The following is a 16,987-nucleotide window of genomic DNA, read 5'->3' as shown; positions in this document are numbered from 1 at the left end:
TGATTACTTTTAAAACAGGTGTATGTGGTGGATGGTGTATTTATTATGTGCGGCTGGTGGTGGGGTGGCTGGTAGGATGGATGGGCTGGGCGGTGGATATCCTTGGGTAGAGGGTAGGGACAATAGGAGGAGGGGGCTGTGCGGTGGGGTGGTGAGCTGGGAGATAGGGGTCTGTGGAAAGAAGGTGAGGGTGCCAGGAGGGGAGGCCGTGGGTGGGACCCGAATTTCCTCCTCCCTTAGTTTATACACTTTCACCTCCCTCTTACTTGTTGTTGCCATTTTCCTCTTGTCCCATCTACCTCTTACTCTAACTGTAGCTACAACTAGGTAATGATCCTACTGTATATACCTCCAAATATCCTTCAGTCTTTACTAGGGATGTGCCGAAGTATCAGTATCAGTTAATTTTGATGGTATCAGTATCAGTGCCAATATCGGTAAGTAGTGGCTATTTTGATGGTATTGGTATCAGCCTAAAAATGAGTATCGGCATTAAAAAAAAAATTTTGATATTGTCCCATCCCTATTCTAATTACCCTCAAATATATAATTTCTTTTAGATCAACATTTATAATTACAGCAAATACGCTCACTGGCCACTTTATTAGGTACACCCATCTAGTACCGAGTAAGAGCCTCCCCCCCCCCCTGCCCTTTGCTCCCAGAACAGCCTGAATTCTTCATGGCATGGATTCAACAAAGTGCTGGAAACATTAATTAGAGATTCTGGTCCACACTGACATAACAGCATGATGCAGTTGCTGCAGATATGTCAGCTGCACATTAATGCTGCAAATCTCCTATTTCACCACAGCCCAAAGGTTTATACCAAATTCTTACCCTACCATCTGAATGTTGCAGCAGAAATCAGGCGTCATGAGACAAGGCGACACTTATCCAGCCTTCAACTGTCCAGTTTTGAGGAGCCAATGCCTCTCTGGCTCACCAATGCCTCATTGGCCTCAGCTTCCTGTTGTTAGCTGACAGGAGTGTATCCTAGTATGATCTGCTTCTGAATCTCATCCACTTCAATTTGCTGTGCATTCAGAGACACTCTTCTGCATACCACTGTTGTAATGACTGATCTTTTAACTTATTTTTGCCTTCCTCTAAGACTGAACCTGTCTAGCGATTCTCCTCTGACCTCTCTCATTAACAAGGCATTTTTGCCCCTAGGGCTGCCACTCACTGGATGTTTTGGGTTTTTCACAGAATTCTCTGTAAACTCTAAAGAATGTTGTGCATGAAAATCCCAGATCAGCAGTTTCTGAGATACTCAAACCACCCCATTTGGAACCAACAATCATTTCACAATCAAAGTCGCTCAGATCACATTTCTTCCCAATTCTAATGTTTGGGCTGAACACCAAATAGTGGTCACTGAGTGTATATTGTTATAGCATATCAAAATCTTTGTCATGATCATATCTGATTTGCAATACCTAACATGCTAACCCCTCTACAACCACCTTAGGCACAGAATGTCTGAGAGTATTTCTTTATACTCATTCTACTGAATCTAGTTATTTAATGATCTGACACACTTATAACACTGTATATTGTACTTAAATAATCTCTTCCACTTCTTTTATTTCAAAATACTTCATCATCATGTTTTAAATGCTAATAATTCTTCATTTTAATAACATGAAATGTAAATGTGGAATGATAGGTTAACTGTCCTCAAACGCAAAAAAAGAAGACACTTAGCAGAGTAAATCATTACTGAACATTTTGCTCAAGAGCAAAACTATACATAATAAAGGCTCATCTTGTCAGATGACTTTAATACTAAACATTTAATTTGCCCAAAATAAAATATGATAGCACAGTTTGGAAATGTATTGAAAATCATTACAAGACTTTGAATAAAACTGCTACATGTACTGTCAACATAGATGTGTATTAGGGACATTCTTATCAGAAACATAGATGTGTATTAGGGACATTCTTATCAGCAACATATACAGTATCAATTAAAAAACTAAACCTAGTAACTGAAAATGTTTGTATATACAAGAGAGTTACAATGCTAACCTGATTGAGGTAGCGGTAGTCAGCTGGTTTTAGAAGGTGAAGGGCTTGACGTACTTGTGAAGATGCCCCAGCAAGAAGGTAATAGAAGACATGATAACTGCGCTCATTGTGAGCTTGAGAACAGATCCTGGACTTCTCCAACAGGTACTTCTGAACACATGCCCTGGTGGTAGTAAAGCAACACTAAACTTACAAACAATGAATTTACAAAACTATATTATATTTTAATTTCTAGATCCTTGTTCATCTTATTCACGTACTGGCCATGGTGTTAGAATGGTTAGTGTATATCTGGATGACAATCAAGTGATTCCAGCTCAGATATTCAGACATTAATTGAATTTCTAATTTAATTAAAGTTAGTTTTCAATGTTGCTATATGCTTACTGACTTGTGATGAAAGCATAACTGGTTCACTAATTAACCCTTTCAGGGTCTGTGCCGTAGATCTACGGCTTTACATTGAGGGTCCAAACCGTAGATCTACGCCATGAGCTCAGCTCACTCTGATAAGCTGTGAGTGGTAAATTTGGGCCTAGATATAAGAGAATACATCTATGTGGTATGTGTGCACCACATAAAACAAATCCTGCAGCACACAGTATATAATGAGAGAAAAAAAACTGAGACTGTGATTTTCGATTAAAACAGGAACTTTGCAGTGTTTTTTCGTATGTTTTTTATAGTTGTATTTGCGATTTCTTGGTCTCATTTGATAGAATCGAAGATATATTACAGAAATAGAGATGATTTTGATTGGCTTTAGTACGGGAAATGGCTTGAAACTGAGCTCAAAGTAGCGGAAATGTTAAATTTTTGCCGATGTTCAAGAGTAAACAAATGACCTCACACGTCTAATACAGCTGGCGGGTCTAATATACATTCACAAATGTGGTGATGATATTTATACAATTATTACAATATTGCATAACAATAAATCTTCTATTTTTTGGTTTGGATAAAAATTCATTACGTGAATAAAAAATCAAAATGGAATTCATTTGTAAAGCCTGAAAACATAACTAATGAACAGAGGAAATGTTAGTTTAGTGCCAGGAATGCCTACATTGTTTATTCTGGACCCTATTTTGAAATTGGAATATTTCGAACTTTGTGTTAAATTGACAAAATTACTAATTTCCGATCACTTTATTTTGTAGTTGAAACAGTTGACTGGGCGATTTGTTGTGCTCACTCGATAGACTAGAAGTAATACAGTGGACCCCCGGTTCGCGATGCTATTGGTATCTGATAAATCCTGTAACCGATGCATTATATCACAGAAAATTTGCCTCGCTTCCCGATACAAAACCCAGTATGCGATGCAGTTTGTACAAGATGTGTCCACGTGTGGCCTGAACTGCCCCGTGTGTGCCAGTGTTTACAAGCCAGCCAGTGTGCGCGCATCTAAGGATACATTCTGTACATTCCATATTATCACTGTTTGTGGTGCTTGTTTCTGCAAAATAAGTCACCATGGGCCCCAAGAAAGCTTCTAGTGCCAACCCTTTGAGAAAAAAGGTGTTAATGAATATTGAAATGAAGAAAGAGATAATTGCAAAGTGCGAAAGTGGAGTGCGTGTGTCGGAGCTGGTCAGGTTGTATAGTAAACCCCAATCAACCATCTCTACTATAGTGACCAGGAAAACGGCAATCAAGGAAGCTGTTCTTGCAAAAGGTGCAACTGTGATTACAAAACAGCGACCGCAAGTGTTAGAAAATGTTGAGAGACTGTTATTGGTGTGGATGAATGAAAAACAGATAGCAGGAGATAGCATCTCTCAAGCGATCATTTGTGAAAAGGCTAAGCAGATGCATGACGATTTGGTAAAAAAATTGCCTGCAACTAGTGGTGATGTGAGTGAATTTAAGGCCAGCAAAGGTTGGTTTGAAAGATTTAAGAATCGTAGTGGCATACATAGTGTGATTAGGCATGGTGAGGCTGCCAGTTCAGACCACAAAGCGGCTGAAAAATATGTGCATGAATTCAAGGAGTACATAGAGGCTGAAGGATTGAAACCTGAACAAGTGTTTAATTGTGATGAAACAGGCCTGTTTTGGAAGAAATTACCAAGCAGGACCTACATTACTCAGGAGGAAAAGGCACTCCCAGGACATAAGCCTATGAAAGACAGGCTTGCTCTGTTGATGTGTGCCAATGCTAGTGGTGATTGCAAAGTGAAGCCTTTATTGGTGTATCACTCAGAAACTCCCAGAGCATTCAGGCAAAAGAATGTCCTCAAGGCTAATTTGTGTGTGCTGTGGAGGGTAAACAGTAAGGCATGGGTCACTAGGGACTTTTTCTATGACTGGTTACACCATGCATTTTCCCCCACTGTGAAAAACTACCTAATTGAAAAGAAATTAGACCTTAAGTGCCTCCTGGTATTAGACAATGCCCCTGGTCATCCTATAGACTTGGCAGAGCGACTTTCTGGGGACATGAGTTTCATTAAGGTCAAGTTTTTGCCTCCTAATACCACTCCTCTCCTGCAGCCCATGGACCAGCAGGCTATTTGCAACTTCAAGGTGCTTTGAAGTGACCACAGAAACTCAATTGACTCTAAAGGAGTTTTGGAAGGATCACTTTAATATCCTCAATTGTGTAAACCTTATAGGTAAGGCTTGGGAGGGAGTGACTAAGAGGACCTTGAACTCTGCCTGGAAAAAACTGTGGCCAGAATGTGTAGACAAAAGGGATTTCGAAGGGTTTGAGGCTAACCCTGAGAAGCCTATGCCAGTTGAGGAATCCATTGTGGCATTGGGGAAGTCCTTGGGGTTGGAGGTTAGTGGGGAGGATGTGGAAGAGTTGGTGGAGGAAGACAATGAAGAACTAACCACTGATGAGCTGCTAGATCATCTTCAACAGCAAGAGGCCAGACCTGAGGAAACTGCTTCAGAGGAGGGGAGAGAGAAATTGAAGAAGTTGCCTACTTCAAAGATTAAGGAAATATGTGCAAAGTGGCTTGAAGTGCAAACTTTTATGGATGAAAATCACCCTCACACAGCTATTGCAAGCCGTGCTGGTGACTATTACACTGACAATGTTGTGAAACACTTTAGGAAAGTCATAAAGGAACGAGAGGTACAGGCCTCTATGGACAGATATGTTGTGTGACACAAGTCCAGTGACTCTCAACCTGGTCCTAGTGGCATTAAAAGAAGAAGGGAAGTAACCCCGGAAAAGGACTTGCTACCTCAAGTCCTAATGGAGGGGGATTCCCCTTCTAAATGCTAACACCATCCACACTCTCTCCTCCTCCCATCCCATCAATCATCACCAGATCTTCATTAAAGGTAAGTGTCAATTATTCTTTTGTTATTTATTGTTATTGTTGTTATTGCAATTATTCTATTGCATTAAACTTAATATTTCATGTGGTAAAAGTTTTTTTTTTTATACTTTTGGGTGTCTTGCACAGATTAATTTGATTTCCATTATTTCTTATGGGGAAAATTGATTTGCTTTCCGATAATTTTGGTTTGCGATGAGCTCTCAGGAACGGATTAATATCGCGAACCGGGGGTCTACTGTACTAGTAAAATAGCTAAGAGTTTGGTCAACTGGAATAATGCAATTGGCCTAAAATGGGAGTCAAAGTTGGCAAAATCGCCAATTCGTAAATGTCGCTGACACATCAAAATTCGCGCGAGCCTAATTTTGTCAATTTTCCATCAAATATCGTACTTTTTGTTTTATTACCTTCAGAAAAAAATTCTCTACCATTTCATAAGAAAAAAATATTTTTTTTTTTTTTTTTAAATTCTTGGACCCTGGTGCACACTGAAATTTGGCCTCTGAACCCTGAAAGGGTTAACAGTCCAGTCAGAAACGCATACCTTCCTATCTCACTACATGATACAGTAGTTCCAGAGTTTGCAAGGAAAATAACTGGCAAAGAAAATGAGTGGCTAGATAAAAAGAAACTTCAAAACAATGGTTGACAAGCCATGAAGATAAAGTACTCTTCAAGGCATGTGTATTCTCAAGATTTTGAATATATATATATAAAGAACTTTCAATATTTGCATCAATTTAGATAATTATTGGTACAGTGGAACCCCAGTTTTCGTCCTTAATCCATTCCAGAAAGTCGGTCAAAATCCGATATGGACGAAAACCGAAGAAATATTTCACATAAGAAATAATCAAATCCAATTAATCCATTCCAGACACCCAAAAATATTAGCAAAAAATGCATTTCATAGAGAATAACTATAATTTTACATACAGAAAACAATGAGAAATAAATATAAATGACTAATTTTAATGGATAAATGAGCATTTAAATCGCTTTTACCTTTATTGAAGAGACTTATTGGCGTATGGAAGATGGTGAGGAGGGGAGAGGGAGGAGAGGTTATTGCTTGAAAGGGGAATCCCCCTCCATAAAGACTTCAGGTATCAAGGCCCTATCTGGGGTTACTTTCCTTCTTTGTCTTTTACTGGCACTAGGACCAGCTTGAGAGTCACTGGACCCCTGTCACACAAAAAATCTGTCCAGAGAGGTTTGTTTCTGGCGTCTCTTAAGATTTACGTAAAATGGGACAAGGCATTGTCATTGAACATGTTGCTGACACAGCTTGCAGCAGCTTTGTTAGGGTGATATTTCTCCACAAAACTTTGCAACTCATTCCACTTTGCCTACTCAACGAGAAACAAAGCCAGACTGAGCCAGAATGCATGAGATGCTTTGTGTGGGCGTGGGCAGGCAGATGCATTTGGTACAGCGGACCATTGTCAACTCTACGAAAACCGAGCGGATGTACGAAAACTGGGATAAAAACCAGGGCATACAAAAACCGAGGTTCCACTGTATTGTAGGTCAAACCAAACATCAAAGACCTGATATGAGGACAAACCAAGGCTAACTATGAAGTACTGAAATGACTAATGAGGAAGTACAGACTCCTGGTGACTTCAGAACCCTACTGAAAAATCACCATGAATACTAAGTTGCAATACAGTGTCTGGAACAATATACAATGACCCACACTTAAGAAAAGAAATATATGACACATTTCAGTCCATCCTGGAACACTCTCAAATCACAATTGTGTGAGACAAAGCAGAGAAAACCATAAGACAGGTCTTTCCAACCTGTCCTCTGGTCTCTGATTTTTCTCAATCAGCTGACATGATAATGGTCCAGGAGAGACCAAAATGTTATTCTAAGTCTCCACTCTTAAATGTGGGTTTTTTGTGTAGGAGCTGATATAACAGTAAGCCACTTACACTGATCTTTAACAACTGATTAACTGCCAGATATTAGAATGTTATCTATTATCTCTTAGTAGTTCAAGGGCCTGAACAGGAAATATTACAGGAATAAGAACTACATATTAGGAAGCACATAGGAAAGTAGATATATGTGTATACTGAATGTAAGTAGAAGTTTGTAAGATTTACCCGCCATCTAACATGTTTGAATGACAAAGAAAAAATCAGCAATCCTGCCCAAGTGCAAAACACTTTTTCTAGTTTCCATTTCAAACTCCTCTGACAGGACAGTAGAATGGGTGGCCGGGTGGCTAAAGCTCCCGCTTCACACACGGAGGGCCCGGGTTCGATTCCCGGCGGGTGGAAACATTTCGACACGTTTCCTTACACCTGTTGTCCTGTTCACCTAGCAGCAAATAGGTACCTGGGTGTTAGTCGACTGGTGTTGGTCGCATCCTGGGGGACAAGATTAAGGACCCCAATGGAAATAAGTTAGACAGTCCTCGATGACACACTGACTTTCTTGGGTTATCCTGGGTGGCTAACCTCCGGGGTTAAAAATCCGAACGAAATCTTATCTTATCTTATCTTAACCTGGATGAATGCTATCTTTCAACCTACATAGTGTGATATAGAAACTATATTAAGAAAAAATAGGCAGGAAATAGGGAACATATAAATGTTTGTCATAACAAATGTAACAAGCAAATTACTAGAAAATACTAAATTTCCCAAAGAACACCAGCACAGATTTAGATTGTCAAAACTACCATTAACATTGTAATCTTTTAGAGAATAAACTTTGAATTTGAACTGAATTTGAAAAAAAGCACTATCTCCCTAACATATCTTAGCAACAGCTAAATATGTAAAAACTATACATGCATATTCTCAATGTCACAAACATATGTAAAACATTATAAACAATATATACTTACTCTCAATATCTGTAACCCTCCCATACTGGTTTATAATCACACCTGAAATTCCTCTCAATTAAACTTGTTAAAGCCATGCAGCATGAACTAATAGAATATTCAGTTCTCTTGCATTAATTGTAAACTCCTAAATTTACACTTTACTGTTACTGCCTTATTAACCCTTTCAGGGTCCCCAGGCCCTCTCCCAGACTTGTTCTCAGGGTCACCCAAATTTCCAAAAAAAAAAATTATTTTTTCTTATGAAAAGATAGAGAATCTTTTCCCGATCATAATGACACCAAAAGTATGAAATTTTAATTATGCTCTTGCAAAGTTAGCCGTCTCAACGATGTTTACGCATCGGCAATTTTGCCCATTTTGTGCCCTATTATAATGAGTTTATTTGGTGTTCTGGTAGCGGGGAGTAAATGATACGTCTTCGGAGGCTTCTTACTTTATTGTTAAGTGTCGTGGTGGGTACACAGGCTTGTGTGTTGTGCCCATGGCCCGGGAGGGCCATCCCACGAGAGAGAGCTAGGAGTAGGCCTTGTGTCTTCCTGCTAGGCCGCTGTGTGAGTGAGAGTGAGGCAAGGGCAGGCAGGCTGAAGTGGCAACGCCTATAGGTGGCAGCACCAGCATGGCGCGAAATATGAACTAAGCTGGCAGACAGCATGGGCTGTCTGTGCAGACAGTACAGGCTGTCTACACTATTTTCAGCCAATTCCAGTGTACTAGTCGACAAAAATCATAATTATTTCACTAGAACTCCATTTTTTCTATTGAATGAGTACAAGAAACCACCCATTTACCGATTTCAACTATCCAATACAGTGGTCAGAATTTAGCAATTTTGCCAATTTCACACAAATTTCAAAAGATGCCAATTTCCAAATAGGGTCCAGAATATACAAGAAAGACATTCCTGGCACTAAAATAACATTTCCTATTTTCATTAGTCACGTCCCTACACCCCTCTTACATTCTTTTGCTTTCCACTTTGAATTTTTATTCTCACAAAAAAATAGAAGATTTACTGTTATGCAGACTACTGCATTAGTGTAGAAATGGTATAAATAATATCGGCGCACTTGTGAAAGAATATTAGACTCACCAGTTGACGTGTATTGGACACTTAGCATGATTTGTTTACTTTTGAACTTTGGTAAAAATCGAACATTTCTGCTACTTTGAGCTCAATTTCAAGGTACTTTTCATTGTAAAACCAGTCAAAATCATCTCAATTTCTGTAATATGTCTTCCATTCTATAAAATGAGACCAGGAAAACTAGAATACACCAATAAATATCATACGAAAATACTGTGCAAAGTCACTGTTTTAATCCAAAACATGGTAAAAGTTTTTTTTCTCATTACGCACTGTGTGCTGCAGGATTTTTTTTATACTGCACACACTGACCACATAGATCCATTCTTTCATATGTAGGCCTACCAGCTTTCTCTCACTAGATTTGAGGGCGCTAGAATTTAGGCGTACTAGTACGTCAAAAACCCTGGTGCGTAAGCTGTACTAGTACGTCCGAAACCCTGAAAGAGTTAATCTTAAGTTTGCCCGAAATGTTCTGCAAATATAGGGGCTTTCGCCATGTACACCCAAATGTCATTCTCCTATGTACAAACATTGTATCATGCTGAAAAAAACATTATCATACATTACAAACCTTATACATATATGATGAACAGCAAGAGATAATTGGACTGAATATTAATAGATGTTAAGGAAACTCATTACTATGTATATACAGTAACGAGTTCATAAATATATACAGGTCTCCCTCAACATTCACGTTTCCAGCTTTCACGGGCTTCACACATTCGCGAATTCCCAACCGCCAAAATCCCAGCCACCAAATTCCCAGCCGCCAAATCTTATTTAAGTTTCCCACCACCTGCGAGTCCCTACTACCCTCCCTCCGACCCCCGCAACTGGCAGCCAGCCCTCCCACCACTCAGTGTGGTGAGTGTTTTGTTTGTTCATTATTTGCTATTAAACTACAGTATAAATAATGTAAACCCATTCATGACTGCATATTGGAATGACTATTAGGAAAGGTATTAGACAGTGACATCATGTGTTTACTCTTGAACACTGCAAAGAATTAAACATTTCTGCTACAGCTAATAATAACAATAGTAATAATAATAATAATAATAATAATAATAATAATAATAATAATAATAATAATAATAATAATAATAATAATAATAATAATAATAATAATAAATATGATATAATTGAAGAAGGAAATTGTACAAAAATACGAGGGAGTGGTTGACACATCGTCAGTGTGACTTTGTTTATGCTGGAGTGAGCATTAGTCTCCCTGCCCTTCCAAACATTTCACAATAATTCATTGTGTTTGGTGCTTGTAGATTGAGTGTGACTGGAGTGGTAGAGGCAGTGATTGAGGCAATGGTATTTAATAACATACATGTTAATAATAATACACGTTATTAACAATATGTACTATTATTATTTATAACATATATGTTATTAAATACATACATGTTAATAATAATACATGTTATTAATAATAACATGTACTATTATTATTTATAACATATATGTTATTAAATACCACTGCCTCAACTGCTGAATTATTGTGAAATGTTTGGAAGAGCAGGGAGACTAATGTTCACTCCAGCATAAACAAAGTCACACTGACGATGTGTCAACCACTCCCTCGTATTTTTGTACAATTTTCTTCTTCAATTATATCGTATTTATTATTATTATTATTATTATTATTATTATTACTATTGTTATTATTAGCAATAGCAGAAATGTTCGATTCTTTGCTGTGTTCAAGAGTAAACACATGATGTCACCGTCTAATACCTTTCCTAATAGCCATTCCAATATGCAGTCATGAATGGGTTTACATTATTTATTCTGTAGTTTAATAGCAAATAATGAACAAACAAAACACTCACCACACTGAGTGGTGGGAGGGCTGGCTGCCAGTTGCGGGGGTCGGAGGGAGGGTTCCCACCAAGGCAGGGTGGCCCGAAAAAGAAAAACTTTCATCATCATTCACTCCATCACTAGCTTATGGCATGATGGCCTTATATACAAACTCATTGACCTACCAGACCATAACTGGACTTTTCTCAGATTAATATATAATTTCTTAACTCAAAGAAAAATCATTCCCACCTTTCATGGCAGGTCGACAGAGCCTTTTATACCGACAGCTGGTGTCCCGCAAGGATCTTGTCTCAGTCCACTCCTGTTCAACATTTATGTGAATGACCTTCCTCAACCAGAGTTTAATGACACAATTGTGACACAGTTTGCAGATGATGTTATTCATGTCGTCTCATCAACTCCGGTAACAGGAAAATACAAGTATGAGAGAGTCATAGAGAAAATGAATATTGAACTTCGTCGAACATCTAATTGGGAAAAGAAATGGAGAATTACAACTAATCCTGACAAGGTCCTTGTTAGCACGATAGGATGTTTTGCATCAACAATTGAAGATAAAGGAGGTATCTCCATCAGAGGTACACCTGTAGCCATTAGAAACCCTAACAAGATTTTGGGATATGAAATCGACAGGCTGCTCCATTCAACATCTCATGTAACTAAAAAGATCAACATAGCCAAAGCCGGTCTTAGCAGACTCTTTCGATTTAATCAAGCCCCTCAACATGTCAAAAAACATATGTATAAAATGATAATAAGACCAATACTCGAATACTCTTGTGTCCCAATGTCACTAACAACAAAGACCAACATGCTCCAGTTACAAAGGGTCCAGAATAGAGCTCTTCGCTTCATCACCGATACCAGGAGGAGAGACAGAGTTAAAATGGCAGATTTACACATACAACAAGATATTACTGCCATAAATGTACGCCTTGACACCCTAAAAAAGAAACAACTTTATACAATGCAAGAACTATACATGCCAGATAGAGAACATCCTATACAAGTGGTTAATACCACGGATTATACCATCACTACTCCTCCTCACAGGACTCAACGAATGACTCTCCCACAAAGGGTCCGTCGCTTTACTCATAAAGATGATTACCCACGACCCATGATATTGAGCAACCTCCCTGATGAAGAGGATTGGGTACCACCAGAACCCTTCTATGTATACTGAAAAAATCATCGCCCCCAATTAGGGAGACATCTTATATAACTTTCTAATGTAAAAATTATGCTATTTACTATGGCTGGACACCACCTGTAAGAAGCCATTGTCACGAACTTTATAATCTGGCCAGAAAATTATTGCCTTCCTTGCCGCATAAATATCCGTTGTGCAATCGCAAAAAAAAAAAAAAAAGCAATTGCAACCTGTATAATTACTACCAATTCAGAGTCATGTACTTATATATCTGTTATATCTATGTGACTCTGATGGGTTAGTCTTATACCCCTTAAATAAATATATTATCATTTCACGTACACTTTTTAAATTGCACCAAAGTGGTTGGGCCACTTACCTTTATATCCTACCTCTCACCCCCCTCCCACCCTTTTCCAATATTTCCATCCTTACCCATCCTTCTTCCTTACCCATCTTACCAAAGCTCTGGTCTGAACAACAACAACTCCATCACTGTCTTGCCAGAAGGGTGCTTTACACTACAGTTTTTAAACTGCAACATTAACACCCCTCCTTCAGAGTGCGGGCACTGTACTTCCCATCTCCAGGACTCAAGTCCGGCCTGCCGGTTTCCCTGAACCCCTTCATAAATGTTACTTTGCTCACACTCCAACAGCACGTCAAGTATTAAAAACCATTTGTCTCCATTCACTCCTATCAAACACGCTCACGCATGCCTGCTGGAAATCCAAGCCCCTCGCACACAAAACCTCCTTTACCCCCTCCCTCCAACCTTTCCTAGGCCGACCCCTACCCCGCCTTCCTTCCACTACAGATTGATACACTCTTCAAGTCATTCTGTTTCGCTCCATTCTCTCTACATGTCCGAACCACCTCAACAACCCTTCCTCAACCCTCTGGACAACAGTTTTGGTAATCCCGCACCTCCTCCTAACTTCCAAACTACGAATTCTCTGCATTATATTCACATCACACATTGCCCTCAGACATGACATCTCCACTCCCTCCAGCCTTCTCCTCGCTGCAACATTCATCACCCATGCTTCACACCCATATAAGAGCATCCACTCCCAAATATCTGAATACATTCACCTCCTCCATACTCTCTCCCTCCAATCTGATATCCAATCTTTCATCACCTAATATTTTTGTTATCCTCATAACCTTACTCTTTCCTGTATTCACTTTTAACTTTCTTCTTTTGCATACCCTACCAAATTCATCCACCAACCTCTGCAACTTCTCTTCAGAATCTCCCAAGAGCACAGTGTCATCAGCAAAGAGCAACTGTGACAACTCCCACTTTATGTGTGATTCTTTATCTTTTAACTCCACGCCTCTTGCCAAGACCCTCGCATTTACTTCTCTTACAACCCCATCTATAAATATATTAAACAACCACGGTGACATCACACATCCTTGTCTAAGGCCTACTTTTACTGGGAAATAATCTCCCTCTTTCCTACATACTCTAACTTGAGCCTCACTATCCTCGTAAAAACTCTTCACTGCTTTCAGTAACCTACCTCCTAAACCATACACCTGCAACATCTGCCACATTGCCCCCCTATCCACCCTGTCATACGCCTTTTCCAAATCCATAAATGCCACGAAAACCTCTTTAGCCTTATCTAAATACTGTTCACTTATATGTTTCACTGTAAACACCTGGTCCACACACCCCCTACCTTTCCTAAAGCCTTCTTGTTCATCTGCTACCTTACCCTCTTCCATACATTTATTAAATAATTGCACCAACCACTCCAAAACTATATCCCCACCTGCTTTTAACATTTCTATATTTATCCCATCAATCCCCCCTGCCTTACCCCCTTTCATTTTACCTACTGCCTCACGAACTTCCCCCACACTCACAACTGGCTCTTCCTCACTAGTACAAGATGTTATTCCTCCTTGCCCTATACACGAAGTCACAGCTTCCCTATCTTCATCAACATTTAACAATTCCTCAAAATATTCCCTCCAACTTCCCAATGCCTCTAACTCTCCATTTAATAACTCTCCTCACCTATTTTTAACTGACAAATCCATTTGTTCTCTAGGCTTCCTTAACTTGTTAATCTCACTCCAAAACTTTTTCTTATTTTCAACAAAATTTGTTGATAACATCTCACCCACTCTCTCATTTGCTCTCTTTTTACATTGCTTCACCACTCTCTTAACCTATCTCTTTTTCTCCATATATACTCTTCCCTCCTTGCAACACTTCTACTTTGTAAAAACTTCTCATATGCTAACTTTTTCTCCCTTACTACTCTCTTTACATCATCATTCCACCAATCGCTCCTCTTCCCTCCTGTACCCACTTTCCTGTAACCACAAACTTCTGCTGAACACTCTAACACTACATTTTTAAATCTATCCCATACCTCTTCGACCCCATTGCCTATCCTCTCATTAGCCCATCTATCCTCCAATAGCTGTTTATATCTTACCCTAACTGCCTCCTCTTTTAGTTTATAAACCTTCACCTCTCTCTTCCCTGATGCTTCTATTCTCCTTGTATCCCATCTACCTTTTACTCTCAGTGTAGCTACAACTAAAAAGTTATCTGATATATCTGTGGCCCCCCTATAAACATGTACATCCTGAAGTCTACTCAACAGTCTTTTATCTACTAATACATAATCCAACAAACTACTGTCATTTCACCCTACATCATATCTTGTATACTTATTTATCCTCTTTTTCTTAAAATATGTATTACCTATAACTAAACCCCTTTCTATACAAAGTTCAATCAAAGGGCTCCCATTATCATTTACACCTGGCACCCCAAACTTACCTACCACACCTTCTCTAAAAGTTTCTCCTACTTTAGCATTCAGGTCCCCTACCACAATTACTCTCTCACTTGGTTCAAAGGCTCCTATACATTCACTTAACACTCCCAAAATCTCTCTCTCTCCTCTACATTCCTCTCTTCTCCAGGTGCATACACACTTATTATGACCCACTTTTCACATCCAACCTTTACTTTAATCCACATAATTCTTGAATTTACACATTCATATTCTCTTTTCTCCTTCCATAACTGATCCTTCAACATTACTGCTACCCCTTCCTTAGCTTCTTCTCATTCATAACATCCACAATCATCTCTTTCTTATCATTTGCACAACATTCATGCACATTCAGAATTCCCACTTTGACAATTTTCTTCTTATTCTTTTTAGTAATTATTACAGGAAAAGGGGTTACTAGCCCATTGTTCCCGGCATTTTAGTTGACTTTTACAACACGCATGGCTTACGGAGGAAAGATTCTTATTCCACTTCCCCATGGATATAAAAGGAAAAGTAATAAGACCAAGAACTATTAAGAATAAAATCAAAGAAAACTCAGATGAGTGTGTATAAATAAACATGTACATGTATGTTTAGTGTGACCTAAGTGTAAGTAGAAGTAGCAAGACGTACCTGCAATCTTGCATATTTATGAGACAGACAAAAGACACCAGCAATCCTACCATCATGTAAAACAATTACAGGCTTTCGTTTCACACTCACTTCGCAGGACAGTAGTACCCTCCTGGGTGGTTGCTGTCTACCAACTTACTACCTGATAATTATACTGATGTATACCTGTACCTAAATAAACTTACATGCTGTGCTGGCATGCAGGTACACATTAAAATCAGTAGGAGTTTTTTATGTCTCGAGACGTCATATTAGTAATGATGATAATAATCATCGAGTCTCATTAAATGTCATATATTACGTTAATATACATATTTTCATTAATCCATCTATGATATTTTTTTCAAAATTATATAATAAACACAATACATAACATATAAAGATGATAAATACACCCCACAATAGAATAAATAAACATAAATATGAGATGTGGGAGCCAGACGTTTATGAGTGAAGGCAAGAATAACATTTTCTCTAGTGCAACATCAGAGAAAATGTGTTACTGGGGGTAACTGTAGAAAATTATTCCTTTTGTATGTATGTAAGTTTATTCAGGTATACACAAATACAGTTACATAGAGTATATACATAATAGGATATGTGTAGAGAACCTAGGATAACCCAAAAAAGTCAGACAGAGTGACTTATTTTCATTGCCTTCACTCAGAGTGCCATTTCTTCTAAAAATGGTGTTACATGAGAATGGGAGTGTTCTTCTTTATTTATTCTACGATATCAATGTAGGCATAACTTGTACACAAACTGGACGTTTATACTTTGTTTGTTTACAAAACTTACGTTCGCCTGGTTTGTTTACATAACTCTGCACCTATCCTATGTACTCATATTCATTCATTCATTCATTCTCATTCTCTCTCTCTCTCTCTCATTCTCTCTCTCTCTCTCTCTCTCATTCTCTCTCTCTCATTCTCTCTCTCTCTCTCTCATTCTCTCTCTCTCATTCTCTCTCTCTCTCTCTCTCTCTCTCTCTCTCTCTCTCTCTCTCTCTCTCTCTCTCTCTCTCTCTCTCTCTCTCTCTCTCTCTCATTCTCTCTCTCTCATTCTCTCTCTCTCTCTCTCTCTCTCTCTCTCTCTCTCTCTCTCTCTCTCTCTCTCTCTCTCATTCTCTCTCTCTCTCTCTCTCTCTCTCTCTCTCTCTCTCTCTCTCTCTCTCTCTCTCTCTCTCTCTCTCATTCTCATTCTCTCTCTCTCTCTCTCTCTCTCTCTCTCTCTCTCTCTCATTCTCTCTCTCTCTCTCTCAGTCTC

General features: G+C 38.8%; 1 protein-coding gene across 4 annotated transcripts in view; it reads right to left on the bottom strand.

Moving 5' to 3' along the window:
* LOC128686671 (unconventional myosin-IXb) overlaps positions 1 to 16,987 on the bottom strand; it is an 857,686-nt gene that overhangs the window by 684,178 nt on the left and 156,521 nt on the right. For all 4 annotated transcript variants that reach the window (XR_011391908.1, XM_070084324.1, XM_070084325.1 and 1 more), the window contains exon 5: positions 2,038 to 2,200. Coding sequence is in view for 3 of the 4 variants with exons in the window: in XM_070084324.1 (XP_069940425.1) it covers positions 2,038 to 2,200 (163 nt within the window). In the remaining variant the exon portion in view is untranslated. The remainder of the gene's footprint in view (positions 1 to 2,037; positions 2,201 to 16,987) is intronic.

Source organism: Cherax quadricarinatus, chromosome 12, assembly GCF_038502225.1.
Source record: "Cherax quadricarinatus isolate ZL_2023a chromosome 12, ASM3850222v1, whole genome shotgun sequence".
In the NCBI taxonomy this organism is placed as follows: Eukaryota; Metazoa; Arthropoda; class Malacostraca; order Decapoda; family Parastacidae; genus Cherax; species Cherax quadricarinatus.
The sequence above is the reverse complement of the archived record's forward strand: the minus strand, read 5'-3'. Positions and strand labels throughout refer to the sequence as shown.